The sequence below is a fragment of the Nothobranchius furzeri genome, chromosome 4, assembly GCF_043380555.1.
Source record: "Nothobranchius furzeri strain GRZ-AD chromosome 4, NfurGRZ-RIMD1, whole genome shotgun sequence".
Classification (NCBI taxonomy): Eukaryota; Metazoa; Chordata; class Actinopteri; order Cyprinodontiformes; family Nothobranchiidae; genus Nothobranchius; species Nothobranchius furzeri.
The window spans coordinates 65,652,707-65,670,776 of record NC_091744.1 but is presented as its reverse complement, the minus strand read 5'-3'; the positions used below and the strand labels follow the sequence as shown (position 1 = coordinate 65,670,776).

Sequence of the window (18,070 nt, the reverse complement as noted above, 5' to 3'; positions counted from 1 at the left end):
CGTTTGGGTACGTATTCGCCAGAGCTGTTGATTATCTGCTTTCTTGTTTTTTTATTATTAAACGTGCGCTCGGAAGCGCACCGCTTCCAGGGCTCCGTGCGGAGTCCAAGTAGGCAGCTGCTCGCTCGTGGCCTGCCTCTAGACGTTTTTTTAACGCACGGTTCTGCTCTTTTGACGAACATCAATCAAGCTTGGATTCACATTTTTGATCCGAGCGCTGAAAATTATCCAGAGGATTGAATATTTTTTCTTTTTTTTTGCAACACTTTGAATTGAGATTTTTTTCCTTTCCTTTTAATTCGCTGACCACTTAAGGTCAAGAAGACAGAAGCGCACGTTTCTGTTTTAGCGCTCCAATAACGGTGGACCAGTTTAAGTATTGAGGAACTGCATTAAGTGGGTTTATTTTGGTTAAATCGACTCATCCCCCCAACACAGGATTTTTACAACCTCCCCACCCCTATCCTCCACCCGCCCCCTGTCTGCTGAGACTGGTGTGTCTGTGGGCACATTTTCATCCATTTTGCCAAAGGTCCTGCACGCTGGAGAAATAAACAAAGGATACATTTCAAGATGTATCCACAAGGCCGACATCCGGTAAGACGTGCCTCTTGACTTTCTTTGACGGTTCAACCCCCTGCACAGCTCCTATGCAGGTCATCATCACAGCTCTATTTTACAACCTGCTCATTGAAAATATGCTCCTAAACGGATGCAGATGCATGCCTGAAGATATTTACTCTGCTGAATATGAGGACAGTTGTTGGTTTCAATTCATCTGAGATTTAATTTTCAATGTGAAAGCCAATTCCTGTAGTGTTATTAGCAGCTGGAGGTGTAAAGTAGACCCCCTCTGTTTGGCAATGCTGCAGATGAGACTTGATCTTTAGGCTTTAAAATTTATGACCAAAAAAAAGTAACGAACATTTAAAAATAAGTGATCTGATTGTTGTGATTTTGACCAAATGTCTTTTTTTTACCTTTTATTATTATTATTATTATTATTATTATTATTATTATAGGCTCCTCATCAGCCCGGTCAGCCTGGCTTCAAATTCACTGTAGCAGAGTCTTGTGACAGAATTAAAGACGAGTTTCAGTTCCTGCAAGCCCAGTATCACAGGTAATGATTATCACTAAATAATCATGTCCATCTAAAGGTTAAAACTACTCCCAGGAATGAAAAATTACCAGTTTTTATTCCTTTGTCAAACTGTTACACATGTGAATGAGTTACAGATGCTTGAAATAACGCCCTGTTTCTGGTTTAAGTCTTAAGGTGGAGTATGACAAACTGGCCAATGAGAAAACAGAGATGCAGCGCCACTATGTCATGGTAAGATTACGTTACAATAGGGAGCAATTATGGTACCAAATTGCGAGGCTTGTTGAAGATCTAGTTAGGGTGGAGTGACACAGACTATTGTGATCACCTATGTGGTGGTTAGGGCGGGCTGAGTGTCAGGTACAGGCCTGTGAAAGCCCTCTGGGAGGTGGAGGGTGGTGGTGGTGGTGGTTGATGCAGCTGGTTATTTCAGAGGAGCTCTTCCTGACAGGCAGTAGGCTCCATTACAACCCACCCCTGAGCACCAAGGGTCGACTGCAGCTTTGCCCTCTGTGTGTGCAGATCTGATTATTCTCCTTGGAGACTCCACGCTCAGACATGTGCATGGCCATAAATTAGGTGCAAGCTCCGGGTGGAGGTCCCCAGGTTGTGTGTGCATGTGGGAAAATGCACCACTGTAAACAAGATGGAGGACTTCACAGTAAAATTTTGTTCTTCATGATCCTTAATTATTAGCTTTTATTTTAGCAGCCTTGAAGAAAAACATAGGTGTGCCGCTGACGCATGAAATGAGTCCAGACATGATGCAATAAGTGTTTTTATTTTCCGGTGGAAATGTACTCACTTGTCCTGAGTAAACACACACTCCAGGGGGTGATTTAAACCAATACATCCTGGCTTAAATGAAACTTTTTTTCTCATCTGTTTTTTTTTTTCATGAGAAAACAACATGTCAGCTTGACAAGAAGGAGGAGGTTAGGTAAACATGTAGGGAAGTATCCCACAGCCAGCTCTGGGTGTCAGGTTACACTGTGGCTGTAGGGCTCTGATCTCAGACAGAATGGCTCTCTTGTTTGAGAGTAATTTTCGAAGAAGCTAATGGACTGAATAATGCATTGGCCTCATCAAATAGACGCTGACTGGAAAGCCATTTCTGCCCTGGCTTCCAATTGTGGACTCGGCAGATTACATTTCAGCCAGGCATACTGACCTGGCTGGAAATATCAAGAGTGTTGAGCAATCGCGTTACGCTAAGTAAACAGACATCATGGAGATCTGAGGGCTTAAGATAGTGATCAATACATCTGAGCCTTTCTTCTCTGAGTCTACTCTACAAACAGCAGAGAAATTGATTTATCGAACCGCCCTGCTGTCGGCTACTCACAGAAGTCTTTTTCTAGTCTGATCTTAGTTCATCACCTTTCAGGTTTTCTTCTCTTCGTTCTAATGTTCAAAACCCTGTGATAATGTGATTAGTTCAGGGATCAATTACATTGATCAGTGACTATATAGAGCTTTGTTACAGTTAAATCTGACTCCAGTAACGCATGCTTTCTTTGCTTTATTTTCCAGTATTATGAGATGTCCTACGGCCTGAATATAGAGATGCACAAACAGGTTGGTGCCACCTTCTTCCTTGTAGTTTTCAGCTCACTGGTTTTTCCGAGGGTTGGGGGAAAGTCTGGTTCATCGTGAGACACTAATCCACCAGTCAAACATTTTTCATGCACCAACCAGGACGGCTATATGAGAAAACGAGCCTGTAAAATTGAGCTTGACCAACCATTTACTGAAATGACAAACGGTGCCTTGTTTATTTATTTCCTGAAAATTCTTACAACCCGTATCAGTCACTGTATATATTCAAAAGTCGTCAGCATATAGCAGAAAATAACTATTTTGAATGAAATCTAAATAAAAGAAGTAGAATCTAAATGTTCATATTTAAATATTACTTTTTCAGTTTTTCACCTGCAAATTAAGACTGCTTTTAAATGGAAGAGCCTATACATAACAGAAGCAGCCCAAAGGGATCCACGAGCTAAGATCTCTCATCCCCCTTGTGTGAGCCTGTTTGGTTTTGGATTCTTTACCAATGTACAGATGGGACCCAGACAGGAGCATCGATAAATTATCCACCTGCTCAGTGTTGCCATCAAAGGAACTGAAGAAATGTTATTTAGGTTTGTTTTTTTTAACTCTGCTTTTATTTTAAAAGGTTCTTTCCCTTTTATGGCAGTCTGAGTTTCCATGTTAGCTGAACATTTAGTTGAAAATCAACACTTTTGTGTTTATATGTCAACATTTAGATTAAACTTTAAGTGATCCTATACTTTTATAACATTATTTATGTTTAAATATTTATATGATGAAATCAGGTGGACATGAGAGGTCGAGCTTGACTCTAAACTCAAGTTTGTGTCCAGAAGTCTTGATTGATGAATGCACATAAGAACTGCCTAATCTGTCTACTGAAAGTAAATATTACCATTAAAACAATCATTCCAAGACACATCTTCAGAGGGGGAATTATAAGTGTTGTAAAGCCTTGATTTGACTCGGCTTGTTGATAAGATTAAAGGTAGACTTTGACAAGGTCCGCCTTTGCTGTAATGATTAAAAAGAAAGAACTGCTGAGAGGTCAGAGCTTATTTTTTTTAAAGATTAACTTTAATTACACCAGCAGAGCAAAAGTCATTGAGCCCTTTATTGTACGCTTATCTTTATCAAAGGGTTTTTTGTCTTTGATTGCCTCATAGATCAATCATAATGATGCCTTAAGTCATAAAAATAAAGATAGCAAGTATGAGTAATCCTTAGATTCCACCATGAGCAGCTTTTAAAGCATTATGGCTACCTCTTCCCTTGTGACTGCCTTGCTCAGTTAATGACAGTATTGGTGGTGTGACGTGTTGGTGTGGTAGGGTGATCCATCAGTGTCTGGGCCCGTGTGTCGCACTGCCACATGTCTGTCAGGCCTCAGGCCCCTTTGATAGCTTCTGTCAGGCACTTATCACCAACCAGAGGGAAGAGGGAGAGAGAGAATTGGGGGATGGGAGCCGGAGATGAGAATAGAGCTGGGGGAGGGGCAACAGCCCAGCTTTGTGTAAACAGGTTAATCGACTGATCCATTTTAGCGCCTGACTTTTATCAGGAACCTCAACCGAGCTGATGGAAGTGCTTGAATAATTCATCAGTGGGGCCCTAACCTGCTGAACAGCGTGTTTGTGAGCAAACAGTGCGGTCCCCATCCTTCCACCCCACCCCTAGCTCGGGGGGGGGGGGGGGGGGGGGGTGGAGAGTGGTTAACAGGCAGGGTTGGGGTGGATTATTGGATGCACACAGGCATATTATTTTCCTGACTGCAGATTCATTTCATAGTGAGGAAACGCATTTCTTCAACTGTGCCTTTTTCATTACTGAGGAGGGACATAATTCAGGTTTCAGTACGCACACACCAGCATGGCTTAGATGGACCGATTTGGCAATATCATCTGATGCCCTCTTCGTCAGCTGTGGCAGTACGTAGATGCAAACAGCAAATTTCTGCTGGGTGATGTCAGCCTGTAATTGCTATGGTATGGTTCTCATTTCCTTAAGGCTGGATAAGGTTTAAAGACCTCGCATTTTGGCTTCAGACAGATTTGGCTCTTACCTTAGTGGTGGCATGATACCACCTGGAATCACTTGCTTAAGAGCAAAGGTATCCTCCAAATGTAGTCCCAAAGCAAATGTGGTCATACAAAAGGGTCTCTCCTAGCCTATAGATGCTTTTCAGTCTCAGATCCTCAGTCTGCCATAAGTGACTGCAGCACAGTCATTTCATGGTGTAAGGCTTTTGGCTGTCAGGCATGCAAATGGAAGGTTATGATGTTAAAGTTGGGTATAAATGAGGAAGTTTTGCTCAAACAAGATTAATGTTGCTGACTTGACAGCTGCAGCTGACAAGGTTAATCAGACTAATGCATCCGTTTAGGCTTTACCCAGATCAATACAAATACCTCCAGATGTCTGTAAGAAAATTTACTCCAGGCTTGTCTGGGTTTTGTGCAACTTCTCAGTTTAGTGGAAAAGTCGTTATCTGACCTAGATGAGCTGATAGTCTGAGCATCTCCTCCATCAGCAAGTCGAGCCTGAGGGTTTGCTGTCAGCTCGGACAAATTGCTAATCCTTTAAATATGACAAGTATTGTTTAGAGATGGATCCCTTGCTTTTATCCTCTGTATTTAATACTCATCAGTGCTTAAGTCCATTTTCCCACTGCTGATAACAACAGGCGAATACCTCTTTGCACACAATTGACAAGCCAGCCTGAGAGTACTCTTAAAGTGGTGCTACACAGGTCCGAGTACCTGTAATTGTGTAGCAGCGGTGCAAAGCTGGCCTCTCAAGGGCTGAGCTGTCATCTACTTAAAGTGACAACAGCCCCATTTTTATCTAACGGCAGAACCAGAAGGAAAAAAAAACAGAAGAGAGAGGAAAAAATATCCTCTCAGCTCTGTGCCGCATTTATTTTGACAGCAGCAGCGGTGAGCCGAGCTGATTTCTTTGCCTTGCATTAGCACGTAGCGAGAGTTGGGGACTGCCAGTTGTTTAGGGCACAGCAGATCGTCCACCTCCTGACCTCTCCCAGCCAGCTGTCGCCATGACACTAAGCTGCAGAGGAATGGACTGAGTGCTCAAGGCCTTTTTTACAAATCCTGTCAAATGTTCGACCACTATTTACATGGCTTATCTCGACAAACATGGATTATACGAGCCCCAGTAGCTTTTTAGCCATTTCTCTCAACTCTTTCTAGCATGCTCATGGAATTGCCGTTATACTTGCACCCATAAAACTCTTATCTTAGGAGATCACAGTTCATTCTCCTTCTTGTCGGAAGGCAATAGGAAAGTCACGGTCAGTGTTATCTTACGGACTATTGTACTTTCTGCCGTAAATGCTACCATATATTACTTTCAGATTATTGCCTCTGATCCCAGGCTCCACTTTGTTTCATCTGATATTTCATCTTCGGCCCGTTGTTTGTCCTGCTGGCTTGCCTAGCTTAGTAGCTAATCGTGTTGCAGCTTGGGTCAGCAGGTCTTGTTCTGTTGGTCATTACTCTCCAATCTCTCTGGCTCTGCTCAGAGGTAATATGTCTGGCTGCCAAAACTGCCTGGCATTTCTGCCATGTGTAATAAATAAGCTGGCGGTCTGCAGAGTACATCGTGTGTGTGTTTGTGGGTGTGTGTTAGTGCACGCTACTGCAAAATGAAAAATCAGAGAGGATCCCTGTGATGTGTTTGTGTTCCGCAGTGGCCCTCGGTTGAACTGCAGCTCATAAATTCCAAAGATGATGTAGCTTTGGCCCTGTTATTCTTTGTTGCTCCCAGTGCAGAGCTCAAATCGGAAAGTCTCGTCTCCATACGAGAGGGGGGGAACGAGCTGGCTGTGTTTTTACAAGGATGAGGGGGAGGCGGATCACCCCCACCGCCCCTGCTCTTTGTATCCTCCGTTCATTTGGCCTGTTCATGTGATTGACAGGCTGAAAATTCAATTTAATGACCTGCCTCCAAGCACGTAATATGATTTTAAAGCCTGTTACGGTCAAGCAGAGGTGCCATTTGCATAATGATCCCCAGCCTGATAGGGCTTCAGCCGTTGCCATGGCATTTGGTAGACAAGCAGAAGAATGGAGGATGGATGGGAGGCTTTGAGGGTTGTGGGGCTAGGCACTTGATTGCAGTGAAACATTGCTCCGGCTTCATTCTCTAAAAGGCAGAGCTTCAGCAAATGCTGTTCCTAACACCAAACATTAGCTGCTTTTTAATGGTTATCGATCATAGATTAGAGGTCTGTTGCCCATGAGATTATTATGGTTTGTTATCTCTGTACACTGTAATTTGTAATGCCGATTGTCCGCGCTGTCACATGTAAGTAAACGGTGCAGGTCGAAGGCCTCTCTTCCTGGGGCGCGGTGGTGCGGTTTAACGTGGAGGTGAACTGCAGGACAGTGCAGGGGAAGGGAAGGAGGTGCTGATCGAGTGAGGATCCTCTCAGCACAGCAGCACGCTGTCTGCTCATATCCGTTTAGCATGGAGTGCACTCTCAGCACAGCTGTGCTCCATCCCCCTGGGCTCTCCTAATGTTTTAAATATTTCAAATGTCAATATCACGCTGTTTAGAGGATGTTGAGTCAAGCAGTTCTGATTGCCGGAGTAATTGACTTAAGCGGTGTAAACATTAAAGGCGGGGTTATGGGAAGTCACTCACTTTCAGCTTTTTTTCTTTTTTTTTCTTTTACAGACGGAGATTGCCAAACGACTCAATGCAATTTTAGCTCAAATTATGCCTTTCCTGTCACAAGAGGTGAGTTTTGAATTTGGCCACTACAGTTTTTATGGTTGACTATTTAGTAGGGGGGAAAAAAATCAAGTTAAGTAGTTGTGAGTAATTGTATGGGTGAGTGGGGGTATTTTCGTACACTTTATGGATCCTTGCAGTGCTGTTAAAATGAAATAGCAAGTTCGGCATGCCTTGAAAACTCGTAGTAATTTTCTTTTCCTTTTTCTGCAGCACCAACAGCAGGTTGCTCAGGCAGTGGAGAGGGCTAAGCAGGTGACTATGACAGAGCTGAATGCCATCATCGGGGTACGTGGACTTCCCAATCTGCCTCTCACCGTGTGTATACCCCTTTTTTTTCTCCTTTATCTCAAAATGGGGCAGATAAACCTGCACCATACACTGATTTTTATGACATTTGATGTAATAAGAATTAAAGCATTCCTTGACTTTCTTAAACATTGTCCTCCTCATCTTCTTACAGAGATTCGTAGGGAAATGATGGCATTATAGCAGATTGAATTTTTGCACAATATCTTTAAAACTGATTGAGTTATAGCTATTTTTGCATGTGCCAGAGTTGAACTAGCTACGACGGCCATCTTGAATGTTTTTGACTTTAAAACATATTCAGTTTTAGGCGTTCGTTGGTTGATTACTTTCTAAAGGTCTCATTGAGTTTTTGAGATGTTTGAGTTTCAGAGAAGGTTGACTGAAGTGGTAATTTTGAAAGCAACACCTTGTTTGTTTTGTTGATGCCCAACAGGAATGTAACTTAGATACACCAGGTTGCAGCACAGTAGACTCAGCTAGAGCCGTTTTTGGTTTTGCAAATGTTGATTAACTGTGGTGGCCATTGAAACGACTTGACTCCCAAGTCCTAATCATTTGTAGATGTGCATCCGCTGCTGGGGTATTTTGCTAGCTGATAGCAAGACGCGCAAACACACACACACACACACACACACGCACAGGAGAAAAGCATAAGAAAGGGCGATTTGTTAGTGCTAATTACACACATGAGTGCATTTCAGATGGTCTCTTTCTGCAGCTTTGCTTTCAGCTGCATCCTCCCTGTCTTGTTGTGCATTTACAAATGTGAGCCTGAGAGCTCTCCAGATCTCCTTTGCGACTCGTACCATTTTAATTGGCTAAGGTTTTAACGAGGAGCCTCATCCCTCACTGTTGACCTGGATAGCTGTGGGAGTTGAAAGGCTGAGGCTGAGCAGAACACAGCCAGCTTTGCGAACTCGCTGAGATGATCCCAACAGCAGACAGCCTCCCCCCACCCCTTCTGCACAGCTCTTTGCACAGCACAGCACTGAGTGAGCAATAATGCTTGGTGTCCGTCACCACTTCAGAACACCATCTGCTCCACATTGATCAGCTCCCCTCAGCATTATCCTGGTGGTGTGGCAGGAGTGATTGATTTCACTTGTGACATGCTGTTTAGATTATCAGTGATATTATCAAGACAGCTGGATCTTTAATATGCACAAGAGACTGACTTAAATACTGGATACTGGAATTAATATAATTCCTCTCTTGTGACCTTTGTTCCAGGTTTATTGCACCTTTAAATTTGTTTTATTGTCTCGAGGTGATGGAGAGCTGTTAGATAAACAACCCTAACACTCATAGTAGACTTGTAGCTCCATCCTGTGCATGCAGTTTTTGAATATTTGACACATTTGTCGATAATTTAAAGCCGGCTTCTTTAAATTTTGACACATGAATCCCATTATGACACATACGAGTGGAGGCAGTGTTGTTGAAGCACACAGTGAGGCTGAACCCTAGTCTGGTCGTGTAAGGGGGAGGTGAGAATGTACCTGCTGTATGTTTTACGAATACCTTTCCATCGATGGTTTATTTATTTAGGAGAGGCTCTGCAGGCATGCCAGGATCTTCATGTATATTGTAAGGTGAGGTGGGGGCCAGGCAGACAGGCAGCATCCAGAAACCAGCTGCATGTCTTATTGATGGAGCTGTGGGCCATTAATAGAATGCAACTAGGGCAGCTGCTCACTCTGAGAGAAACCTGCCTGCTGCCGGTGCCTCCTGTTTGATTCAAAAAATGCACAAAATGTTGGAGTCAACAGGAAAAAGGCTCACCTTTCTGCAAATGAGCAGCCACCTGGATTTTTCTCCTATCGTTAAACAAATGGTTGGCAATTTTATTGTGTCTGTACATGGTTAAGAGAAGCCATCTGCAGCAGCTCTAGCCTTGACCCCTCTGTCCTCCTTTTCAGCAGCAGCAGGCTGCCTATCCTGCTCTCATGGTCAGTGGAATCCACTTCTGTTTTCTTTTATCAACATACTTGGTGTGTTCACACATCTGTGTTTAAAGGGATATTTTGGGCCGTGCTGAAGTGTATTTGTGTAAAAAAAAAAAAAGAAGAAGAAGAAATAAATGACTACTATCTTACCCCATTCAATATCTTCCTGAAGAACCTCAGTTTGGATCAACATCTCAAAGGACTAATGAGCTAACGGCTAGTCTTATCATTACAAGACCAAAGTGTATTGCTGCTATTTTTTCAATGGCTCCAATTTCCAAAATGTTATATTTTGTACACTTTTAAATGAAGTTAGTGTCATAAAAGTATTTAGCAGCAATATTTGCAGGATCTGACTGCTGCCTGCACTGGAAGTGCTGCATTAGCTGCTGGCCGTGAGACTCACACTTAACACAGTTCCATGTAAATCGTGTGAAACTGGCAGCAGTTTGAATATTGATGTAATAACATCACATGATTTCTTGATGATTGGAGCTATTTTAAGGTAGCAAACCACTTGGCTCATGGCTATGCTAGCCTTTAGCTCATTTATCCTTTTGGATGTAAACTCATTTTGTCATTTTTAGGAAACTGCCTACAACAAGTAGGGTATTTGTTAATCATTTCTAACTTTCACATATAAAACACACTTCAAAATGGCTGCAACACCCCTTAAAAGGGCTTGTGCATGTTGCATGGCACTAATTGTGCCCAACTGCTGCACCTTTCACCACTGTTGGCACACCTGAAACAACAAAAGTGCATCTGCTTGATTTGCTTTGGTGCCTTTCCTTCTGTAGCTACATGCAGTGTGAGGATTAAAGGAAAAGGGCAAGGAGTTGGTCTTTATCTCGGATTATTAAATTAGAAGAAATGGGCCAGACTCCTTTCTTTATTTATTATTGTCTTCATTTATGGCTCTTTAATGAGGGCTCCTGCTGATCAGCCATGCTTATTACCCATCAGTGCCTCATTAAACACAATGAGCAGGGATGTCTCCCCTCCTGCCAATGAACTGGCTCCTTAATTTCCCTCATGGACACAGTATTATAACACACTCTGGCTGTCTTGCGCTCTCTCTCCTTCACTGTGCAATGTTGCACTTTAGTTCCAGGATAGGGAAGAAAACGTGAAAAAAAAATTTTCTACTTTGAAACTGAGCTCCTGCTGAGTTAACCTCCCACTTTGTCTCCTGACATTACTAAGTTACTAATAATCATGAAATGGCTGTGAATGACCACTGATTGAAGCCCGTCTTGTAAAAAGGAAGGGTGCATGATGTAACAACAGCTGAACTATTCAAGTCTCTCATAGACTGGTAATAAATTGCTAATGTTTTTATTGGTGTCTCAGCAAAGTATTGTTTAACCTTGCTTTAAACTGCTTACTTCCACGCTGAGTGCCTTTTAACTCCCATTTATTTCCCTGTGCCTTTCAAATATTGATGGTGAATATTGAAGGCTTGAGTGAGTGCCAGTGTGGGACCCCTGCTCTTGGCTTCCAGAGCTGCAACACTCAAAGACTGCAAATAAAACAAATAAATAATAAGAGTGCCAGCTTTTGGCTCTTAGGAGTTCCATCAGTCTCTAAAGTTTGGGCGTGCAAATGATTTATGTGCTGTCAATCCAAGAACGGTGCAGCAAACAGACACTGTTGTGTTTTTAAAGAGCAGGTAGTTGTTTTGCCCTGAGGCTGACGGCTTGATGTTCTTTAAGGTGATTGCTCAGCTCACCAACGGTACAGGACTGTTGTGCTGCCATCATAGCAGAAGTAACATGATGTTTTCTGTGCAGATCCATAAATAAATAAATCAAATGCAGCTTTGTTGGGTTTGTATTGATTCATAATGAATAAAAGCCATTTTCACCTCACAACATCTAAAGCCTTGTTTAACCTGTTGGGTGTGTCACGGAGAAATTGGACACAAAAGGCTTGATTTGACATTAGATTTGCTGTTCCTGAGTAGTATGAAGCTAGTTTTCTGGAGTTTTCCCTTCAACCCACTTGGTGTCTGTTTTCCCATCTTTCTGTTGACTCGCAGCAGCAGCAGCTCCAAGCTCAGCACCTCTCCCATGCAGCGCACGGGCCTCCGGTTCAGCTACCCCCCCACCCTTCAGGCCTGCAGCCACCCGGCATCCCCCCTGTGACGGGTTCCGGATCAGGCCTGCTGGCACTCGGCGCTCTGGGCAGCCAAACTCACCTCCCAGTGAAGGATGAGAAGAACCACCATGATCTGGAACACAGAGGTAGGTTAGCTCAACTGTGTTGTCATAACTGGTCAAAGAGATGCTAAACATGCAAAAACCAGTAGGGTGTAGGGTGCGTCTCCGTCACGACCTTAGGTGAAGAGCACATCCTGCCTGTTCACATTCTAACTGGTTAATGAGCTGGTGCATTCCCAGCCCATGACTTCATAATCTATTCAGCATCTCCAGTATACGGTATAGAGAAGTCTTGTGCCCTGCGGCTGATTCATACAACCAGAAGAATTTGTTATGATGTACTAACTGATGTGTTTTTCTCTTTGTTCACTTCATCACCTCTTCCATCACTGTGGTGCCCCCAATAGAAAACACGGTGAGTCCAGCAGCGTTTTCCTCCAAGGATTGTTGATTTTCTTAATCGTTTCATCGTCATATCCATTGTGTGTGTTTTCTGACTTCTTATGCTGTTGTAATCTCCTTTTAATAAAAGGATTAATGAGAAATGAGGTTTGGAATAGTAATCCTGTGTGGTTTAATCCAGGAGGGAGATGACAGCTCTCATGCTAGAGAGATTAGAAGCTTTGTAATTTCATCACAATTAAAGGACGTGGACTTCCCCCTCTTAAAGGATTTGTTTGATCCCCTCTACTGTCTCTCCTGTTTTCAGTCTCACTCTTTTTAAAATAAAAAATTATTCTTTTTGGTGAGGGATGAATATATATGATCACAAATGGGAGAGTTTAGTTGTTGTCCTCTGTGCTCGGTAGGCATGGACCTGCTGGAGTGTTTTGTTTTAAATGCGGCTGTGTTGGACGACGTGATGGGTCTCTGAGATTGGGTTTCTGTTGGCTGAATGGGTGCAGTCATGTCTGGAGAAACGGGAACTCCTGGGGCGATTAGTGAGCCAGTTTTGTTTCTCTTCTCTCGTCCCAGGTCATCTGATAGTAGAGTGGTGACTTTGGTTAATGAGTCACGCTAAGCATCTCTTTAAAGGTCAGCCATTATGCAGACAGTGGCCTTTTGCCCAGACCTCTAGTCCATCCGTCATTGTTCCCTCCTCTGGTTTTATCCATGTGGTTTCTTTGGTCCTCCCAGTGAGGGACACAGATTTGGGACAGTTTGGCAGTTCGCAGGCAAATGGCAAACTCCAGAGGAAGCTACTGGACCGCTGCCCAGTGTCTCCCCTTCTGTTGGTGTTTGGAGTGAGCTGTCCCAGCTTGTGTAGGCAGGTTCCGTGAAGAAGCACCAGCCAGTCCCACGCTGCCGTGCCCACTGGCAGAATATAGATTATCTTTCCTTATCAGAGCTTAAAGCTCAAGCTGACATGGTGCCCGAGTGAGCTGCTGCATTCAGTGCCCAGAACACACACCATATAGCATGTCTGCCCCCCCCCCCCCCCCCCCCCCCCCGCTCCCTTGCCTAAATGACTCTGGAGAAAAGGCCTTCTGTTCAGTCACAACACGATGCTCATGTCCCTGTGAGGCAGTTTGTTGTCCAGTTATGAAGGTGAAGGCGGGGCAGCTCAGAAAAACAAGCCCTTTCAATTCAGATAACAACCCTTCTGTTGTGCAGCCAGGGACGGGACTGGGTTGGTGTCAGGGTACTGTGTGGAGCTGGCCCACAGCTGCGTTTTAAGAGTCTGTTGTACCCAGGGCAGTGTGAATAGGGCATTTTATTTCAGTGTTTGGGTTGGCACAGCGCAGCGTCTGCCAGTTTGGAATGGATGAGTGGTTCACTGGTGTCTCTTGCACAGGAAGACAAAATGGTAATTAAATGTGTTTGGGGTTTTTCTTTTGCAGAACAACTCAATATCCCCATCGGAAAGCTTACGGACCGCCAGCGAGAAGCATCGTAGCTCTTCTGATTACAGTTTGGAGACTAAGAAGCGCAAAGTGGAGGAGAAGGACAGCATGAGCAGATATGTAAGTGATTAAAGGAGAGCTCAACCTGACAGAGATATATCTGGTCACTGTTTAAACCATTATGTGTGGTTGTTCAAAAACAGAGGGGGAGGGGTGGGTTGACACTGGATGTTTGGTCAGGTGCAGGAAAATCTTTGGCAGGGAACACAGATGTCATGGAGTCTTTTCTGGTTGCCAGGCAATCGCACAGTGACAGGAAGTTACTTCTCCTGGTTCGAATAATTCTGAGTTAAAAAAATGTGTGTGTGTGTGTGTGTGTGTGTGTGTGTGTGTGTGTGTGTGTGTGTGTGTGTGTTTTATGAAAAGACACCCAAAGGTTAAGATTTATATCTGGATTATACCTGATCAGGTAATTGATTACCTTCACAGGACAGTGATGGAGAGAAGAGTGATGACTTGGTGGTAGATGTGTCTAACGAGGTGAGAAGTACTTTGTGTACTTTTTACTACATATTTACTAAATGTGGCTTTTATGTTAACATTCAACTTTTATCATGTTTGTATCAGGACCCTGCCACCCCACGTGCAAGCCCGGCGCACTCTCCCCCTGAAAATGGAATTGACAAGCCACGCCCACCCAAGAAGGACACACCCAACAGCCCAGCGTCAGTGGCATCATCTGGAAGCACGCCGTCCTCCAAGGCCAAGGAGCTCAGTCATGTAAGATGACTGGAAACTAGGACAAAAGGGTTTTTTAAAAGAGAATTGCTACATGCAAATAGATCAAGAGTGGTGTCTCGCACTGTGGAAAAAGAAGGGCTGTCTCTGCTTTAAGTGCATGACTAAAATGTCAGGATCAGTCAGGTCCTCTACATTAATAGCTCATTGTATTAAAATCTTCCAGTTTATTTATTTATTTATTTTGCTCTGCCTGGCTGAAAGATTAAAGCTAAAATGGTAAAGGGATAAAAACTGGCCACGTCTCTATTGTGACCATAATAGGGTTTAGAATAAATAGCAGGTTATGGCTCTTTTCCAGTCTATGAGGGTTGTCAGAATTAGACTGGATTAGGTTCAGCTTGCTCCCAAATTGTCAGTCTGCACAGTGCCTGGTTTCCAGGATTCTGAATGTGCTTGCTCTCTTGTTCCCTTGACAGAATGACAAATCCTCTACCCCTGGTCTCAAATCCAACACCCCCACCCCACGTAACGATGCCCCCACCCCTGGCACCAGCTCCACTCCTGGGCTCAGACCCATCCTGGGCAAACCACCAGGCATGGAGGCTCTCGGTTGGTACTATTCTCTGCCCCCTCTTTTAGAGAATTGTTTCCCTTTCTTCTCCAACATACTGATGCCCACCTCCTGTCTGTGTCTGTAGCAGCGCCAGCTCTGCGTACACCTCTGTCCATTGCTGGATCTTACCCCACTCCTTTTGCCATGATGGGCCACCATGAAATGAACGGGGGCCTGACGAGTCCTGGGGTGTACGCTGGTCTGCACATCTCCCCTCAGATGAGTGCAGCAGCAGCTGCTGCGTATGGGCGTTCCCCCATGGTAAGAGCTTCCTATCGTCCTATAAGCTGCTTCATTTGGCTTCATTTAGAAGAAATACACATTGTTAATCTTGTCTTTTAGGGATTTGATCCTCACACCCATATGAGAGCTCCAGGCCTTCCAGCCAGCCTCACATCCATTTCTGGCGGGAAACCGTAAGTATCTTGCCAAAATTTCTACAATTGTGTAATTGGCAATAATAACTAACATGCTTATTTTTCCTTCTTCTTGCAGAGCGTACTCCTTCCATGTCAGTGCAGATGGCCAGATGCAGCCAGTCCCCTTCCCGCCTGATGCCCTCATTGGCCCCGGTATCCCACGCCACGCTCGTCAGATCAACACTCTTAGCCACGGAGAGGTGGTGTGCGCCGTTACCATTAGCAACCCTACACGTCATGTCTACACTGGTGGCAAGGGCTGTGTCAAAATCTGGGACATCAGCCAACCCGGCAGCAAGAGTCCTGTGTCCCAACTGGACTGTCTGGTAAGGCCCTCAGCCAATTTCCTTTTCACAAGACATTGTGGAATTGATTTTTGCGACTACAAATTTTTGATAATGTAAAGCTCGCTGGAAAAGTAAATAGCATTAAATAATAAAAGTTATCAATGTGTCAACCCAATCCAGATTAGATCTGGGGAGACCCTTTGGTTGATTCCTCATGAGGATACAATTTCTGTTCTGCTTTCCAGAAAACTGTTCCTAAATCTCTCTCTCCTCCTCGCTGGCTTGAACATGTATTGATTTGGGTTTGTCCTCTGTTCAACAGAACAGGGATAACTACATCCGATCCTGTAAGCTGCTGCCTGATGGTCGCACATTGATTGTCGGAGGCGAGGCCAGCACATTGACCATCTGGGATCTGGCCTCACAGACACCCCGCATCAAGGCTGAGCTCACCTCCTCAGCCCCGGCGTGCTACGCCTTGGCCATCAGCCCCGACGCCAAAGTCTGCTTCTCCTGCTGCAGTGATGGAAACATTGCCGTTTGGGACCTGCACAACCAGACTCTTGTTAGGTTAGGAGAATATATATGTATATTCCTAGTATGTGTGTGGGCTTTGGCCGTGTAACAGGACTGCTCTTGTGAGAGTCATTTTTTATAGAGCATGTCAATAAGTGTTTTGTATTCCTTCTGACTCCTGATTGCAGGCAGTTCCAGGGTCATACAGACGGCGCTAGCTGTATTGATATTTCCCACGATGGCACTAAGCTGTGGACAGGCGGTCTTGATAACACGGTTCGCTCTTGGGATTTGAGGGAGGGCCGACAGCTGCAGCAGCATGACTTCACTTCACAGGTACATCCCAGAGAAAGCCACACGTTGCAAGAAGCTGTTTATCTTTTAGCCTCTAGACTGCAAGTAATTACTGCTTCGTTCCATTCTCAGATCTTCTCTTTGGGATACTGTCCGACTGGAGAGTGGCTTGCTGTGGGAATGGAGAGCAGCAACGTGGAGGTTCTCCACCACTCAAAACCTGACAAATATCAGCTCCACCTGCACGAGAGCTGTGTCCTCTCCCTCAAGTTTGCCTACTGCGGTGTGTATAAATGCACAAAAAGAACAGGAAAATTGTGTTACTCTCTAATAAACTGATGGTCTGGCTGTTTCCTTTCCAGGTAAATGGTTCGTAAGCACTGGGAAGGACAATCTGTTGAATGCTTGGAGGACTCCTTATGGCGCCAGCATATTCCAGGTATGCAGATCAATACACTCTGTCTGCAGCCCGGCAAAAGCATGCTCAGTCGTCTCTTAGGGGAAGGACGCAGTGACCGACGTCTCACAGGACTATCCTATCAGTGAAAGCTGAAACTCAATTATTGACTTGACAAAGAAGTCTTTTTCAGGGCTGTCAGGCCAAAAACTTGATGTCACTGCAACCTAATCTACCTCTGTAGGCAGCTAATCTTCCTCACTTAGCTTTAAATGAACTTGAGGGTTTCAACTGACTCCAAGGGTTTAAGAGTTGTTTTGTTGTTTTCTCTAAACAGTCAAAGGAATCCTCGTCTGTCCTGAGCTGCGACATCTCTACAGATGACAAGTACATTGTAACGGGCTCTGGAGACAAGAAGGCCACTGTCTATGAAGTGATCTATTAAAGCTGGACCGCAGTAATGCCCTGGAACAATGAACCCTTCCTCCATCTGTCCTCCCTCACATAGGCGACGTGGATTCTGCCTGAAGCCCTCTGATGGGCAAGAAGTTTGGCGGTGCCAGACTGGATCGGATGGCGGCGCTGTTTTGGACCTGGATTTTATTTCATTCACCTCTGCCCTCCTTCATTAATGCAACACTTGTACAGCAAGTGCCCTTTCTGAAGGCACTAAGAAAAAAACGTTGCTTTTTTTCCCCAGTTTGTTGGATTTTTCTTTTTTTCATCCTTTTTATTGTGGAGATAAAGTTCTATGACACAACTAGAAGCAGCGCTTTGCTTCGGAGCTTTTCCTTGGAGGTCCTGTGAAAAGTGTACATAATGGAGTAATAAATGGCCTTTTATAGATTTATATTTTGGTGTCCAATTTCGCTTGTGATGGTTCTTTCTTGTTCTGTCTATGATTTTCTGTCCCCTCCAGGGATGGGAATTAGATTAGGACTCTGTAAGAGGATATTCTATTTCAGTTTTTTCCCTCTCCTTGGCATTTTTTTCATGTTTGTTGTCAAGAACAACATTTTCGGTAATCCAATTTGGATTTTTTTTTCCCCTGACAGCAGCTTATTTTTTATTTTTTTGCTATTTGGTATGAAGCAGATGTTAGTCCCATGGATTTTTAGCGGTAGATA

The 18,070-nt window shown here is 44.2% G+C and overlaps 1 protein-coding gene across 6 annotated transcripts; it reads left to right on the top strand.

Annotated features, from left to right (window-relative positions):
• Positions 1–345: 345 nt before the first annotated feature.
• tle3a (TLE family member 3, transcriptional corepressor a) lies at positions 346–17,793 on the top strand. 6 transcript variants are annotated; one of them, XM_054733013.2, is made up of 21 exons: positions 346–597; positions 1,023–1,123; positions 1,273–1,336; positions 2,639–2,683; positions 7,356–7,418; positions 7,626–7,730; positions 9,644–9,673; positions 11,715–11,932; positions 12,240–12,261; positions 13,674–13,796; positions 14,166–14,216; positions 14,304–14,456; positions 14,894–15,026; positions 15,116–15,291; positions 15,373–15,446; positions 15,526–15,775; positions 16,059–16,306; positions 16,441–16,588; positions 16,679–16,829; positions 16,909–16,985; positions 17,281–17,793. In XM_054733013.2, exons 1-21 carry the CDS (start codon positions 574–576, stop codon positions 17,386–17,388), a joined length of 2,364 nt encoding a protein of 787 aa, XP_054588988.1. In that variant the 5' UTR covers positions 346–573; the 3' UTR covers positions 17,389–17,793. The 6 variants fall into 6 exon arrangements, with proteins under 6 accessions (XP_054588988.1, XP_015819849.1, XP_054588990.1 ...); XM_015964363.3 differs by having other exon boundaries at positions 11,712–11,916; positions 12,240–12,247; XM_054733015.2 differs by lacking the exons at positions 9,644–9,673; positions 12,240–12,261 and adding an exon at positions 12,855–12,867 and having other exon boundaries at positions 7,626–7,700; positions 11,715–11,920.
• The last annotated feature ends 277 nt before the right edge of the window (positions 17,794–18,070 follow it).

Excerpts from the sequence above, each read along its gene's own strand:
- tle3a (XM_054733013.2), top strand. The coding sequence starts at position 574 with ATGTATCCACAAGGCCGACATCCG. Across the intron at positions 598-1,022 it reads ATCCACAAGGCCGACATCCG|GCTCCTCATCAGCCCGGTCA; the intron begins GTAAGACGTGCC and ends TTATTATTATAG. Across the intron at positions 16,307-16,440 it reads CACAACCAGACTCTTGTTAG|GCAGTTCCAGGGTCATACAG; the intron begins GTTAGGAGAATA and ends TCCTGATTGCAG.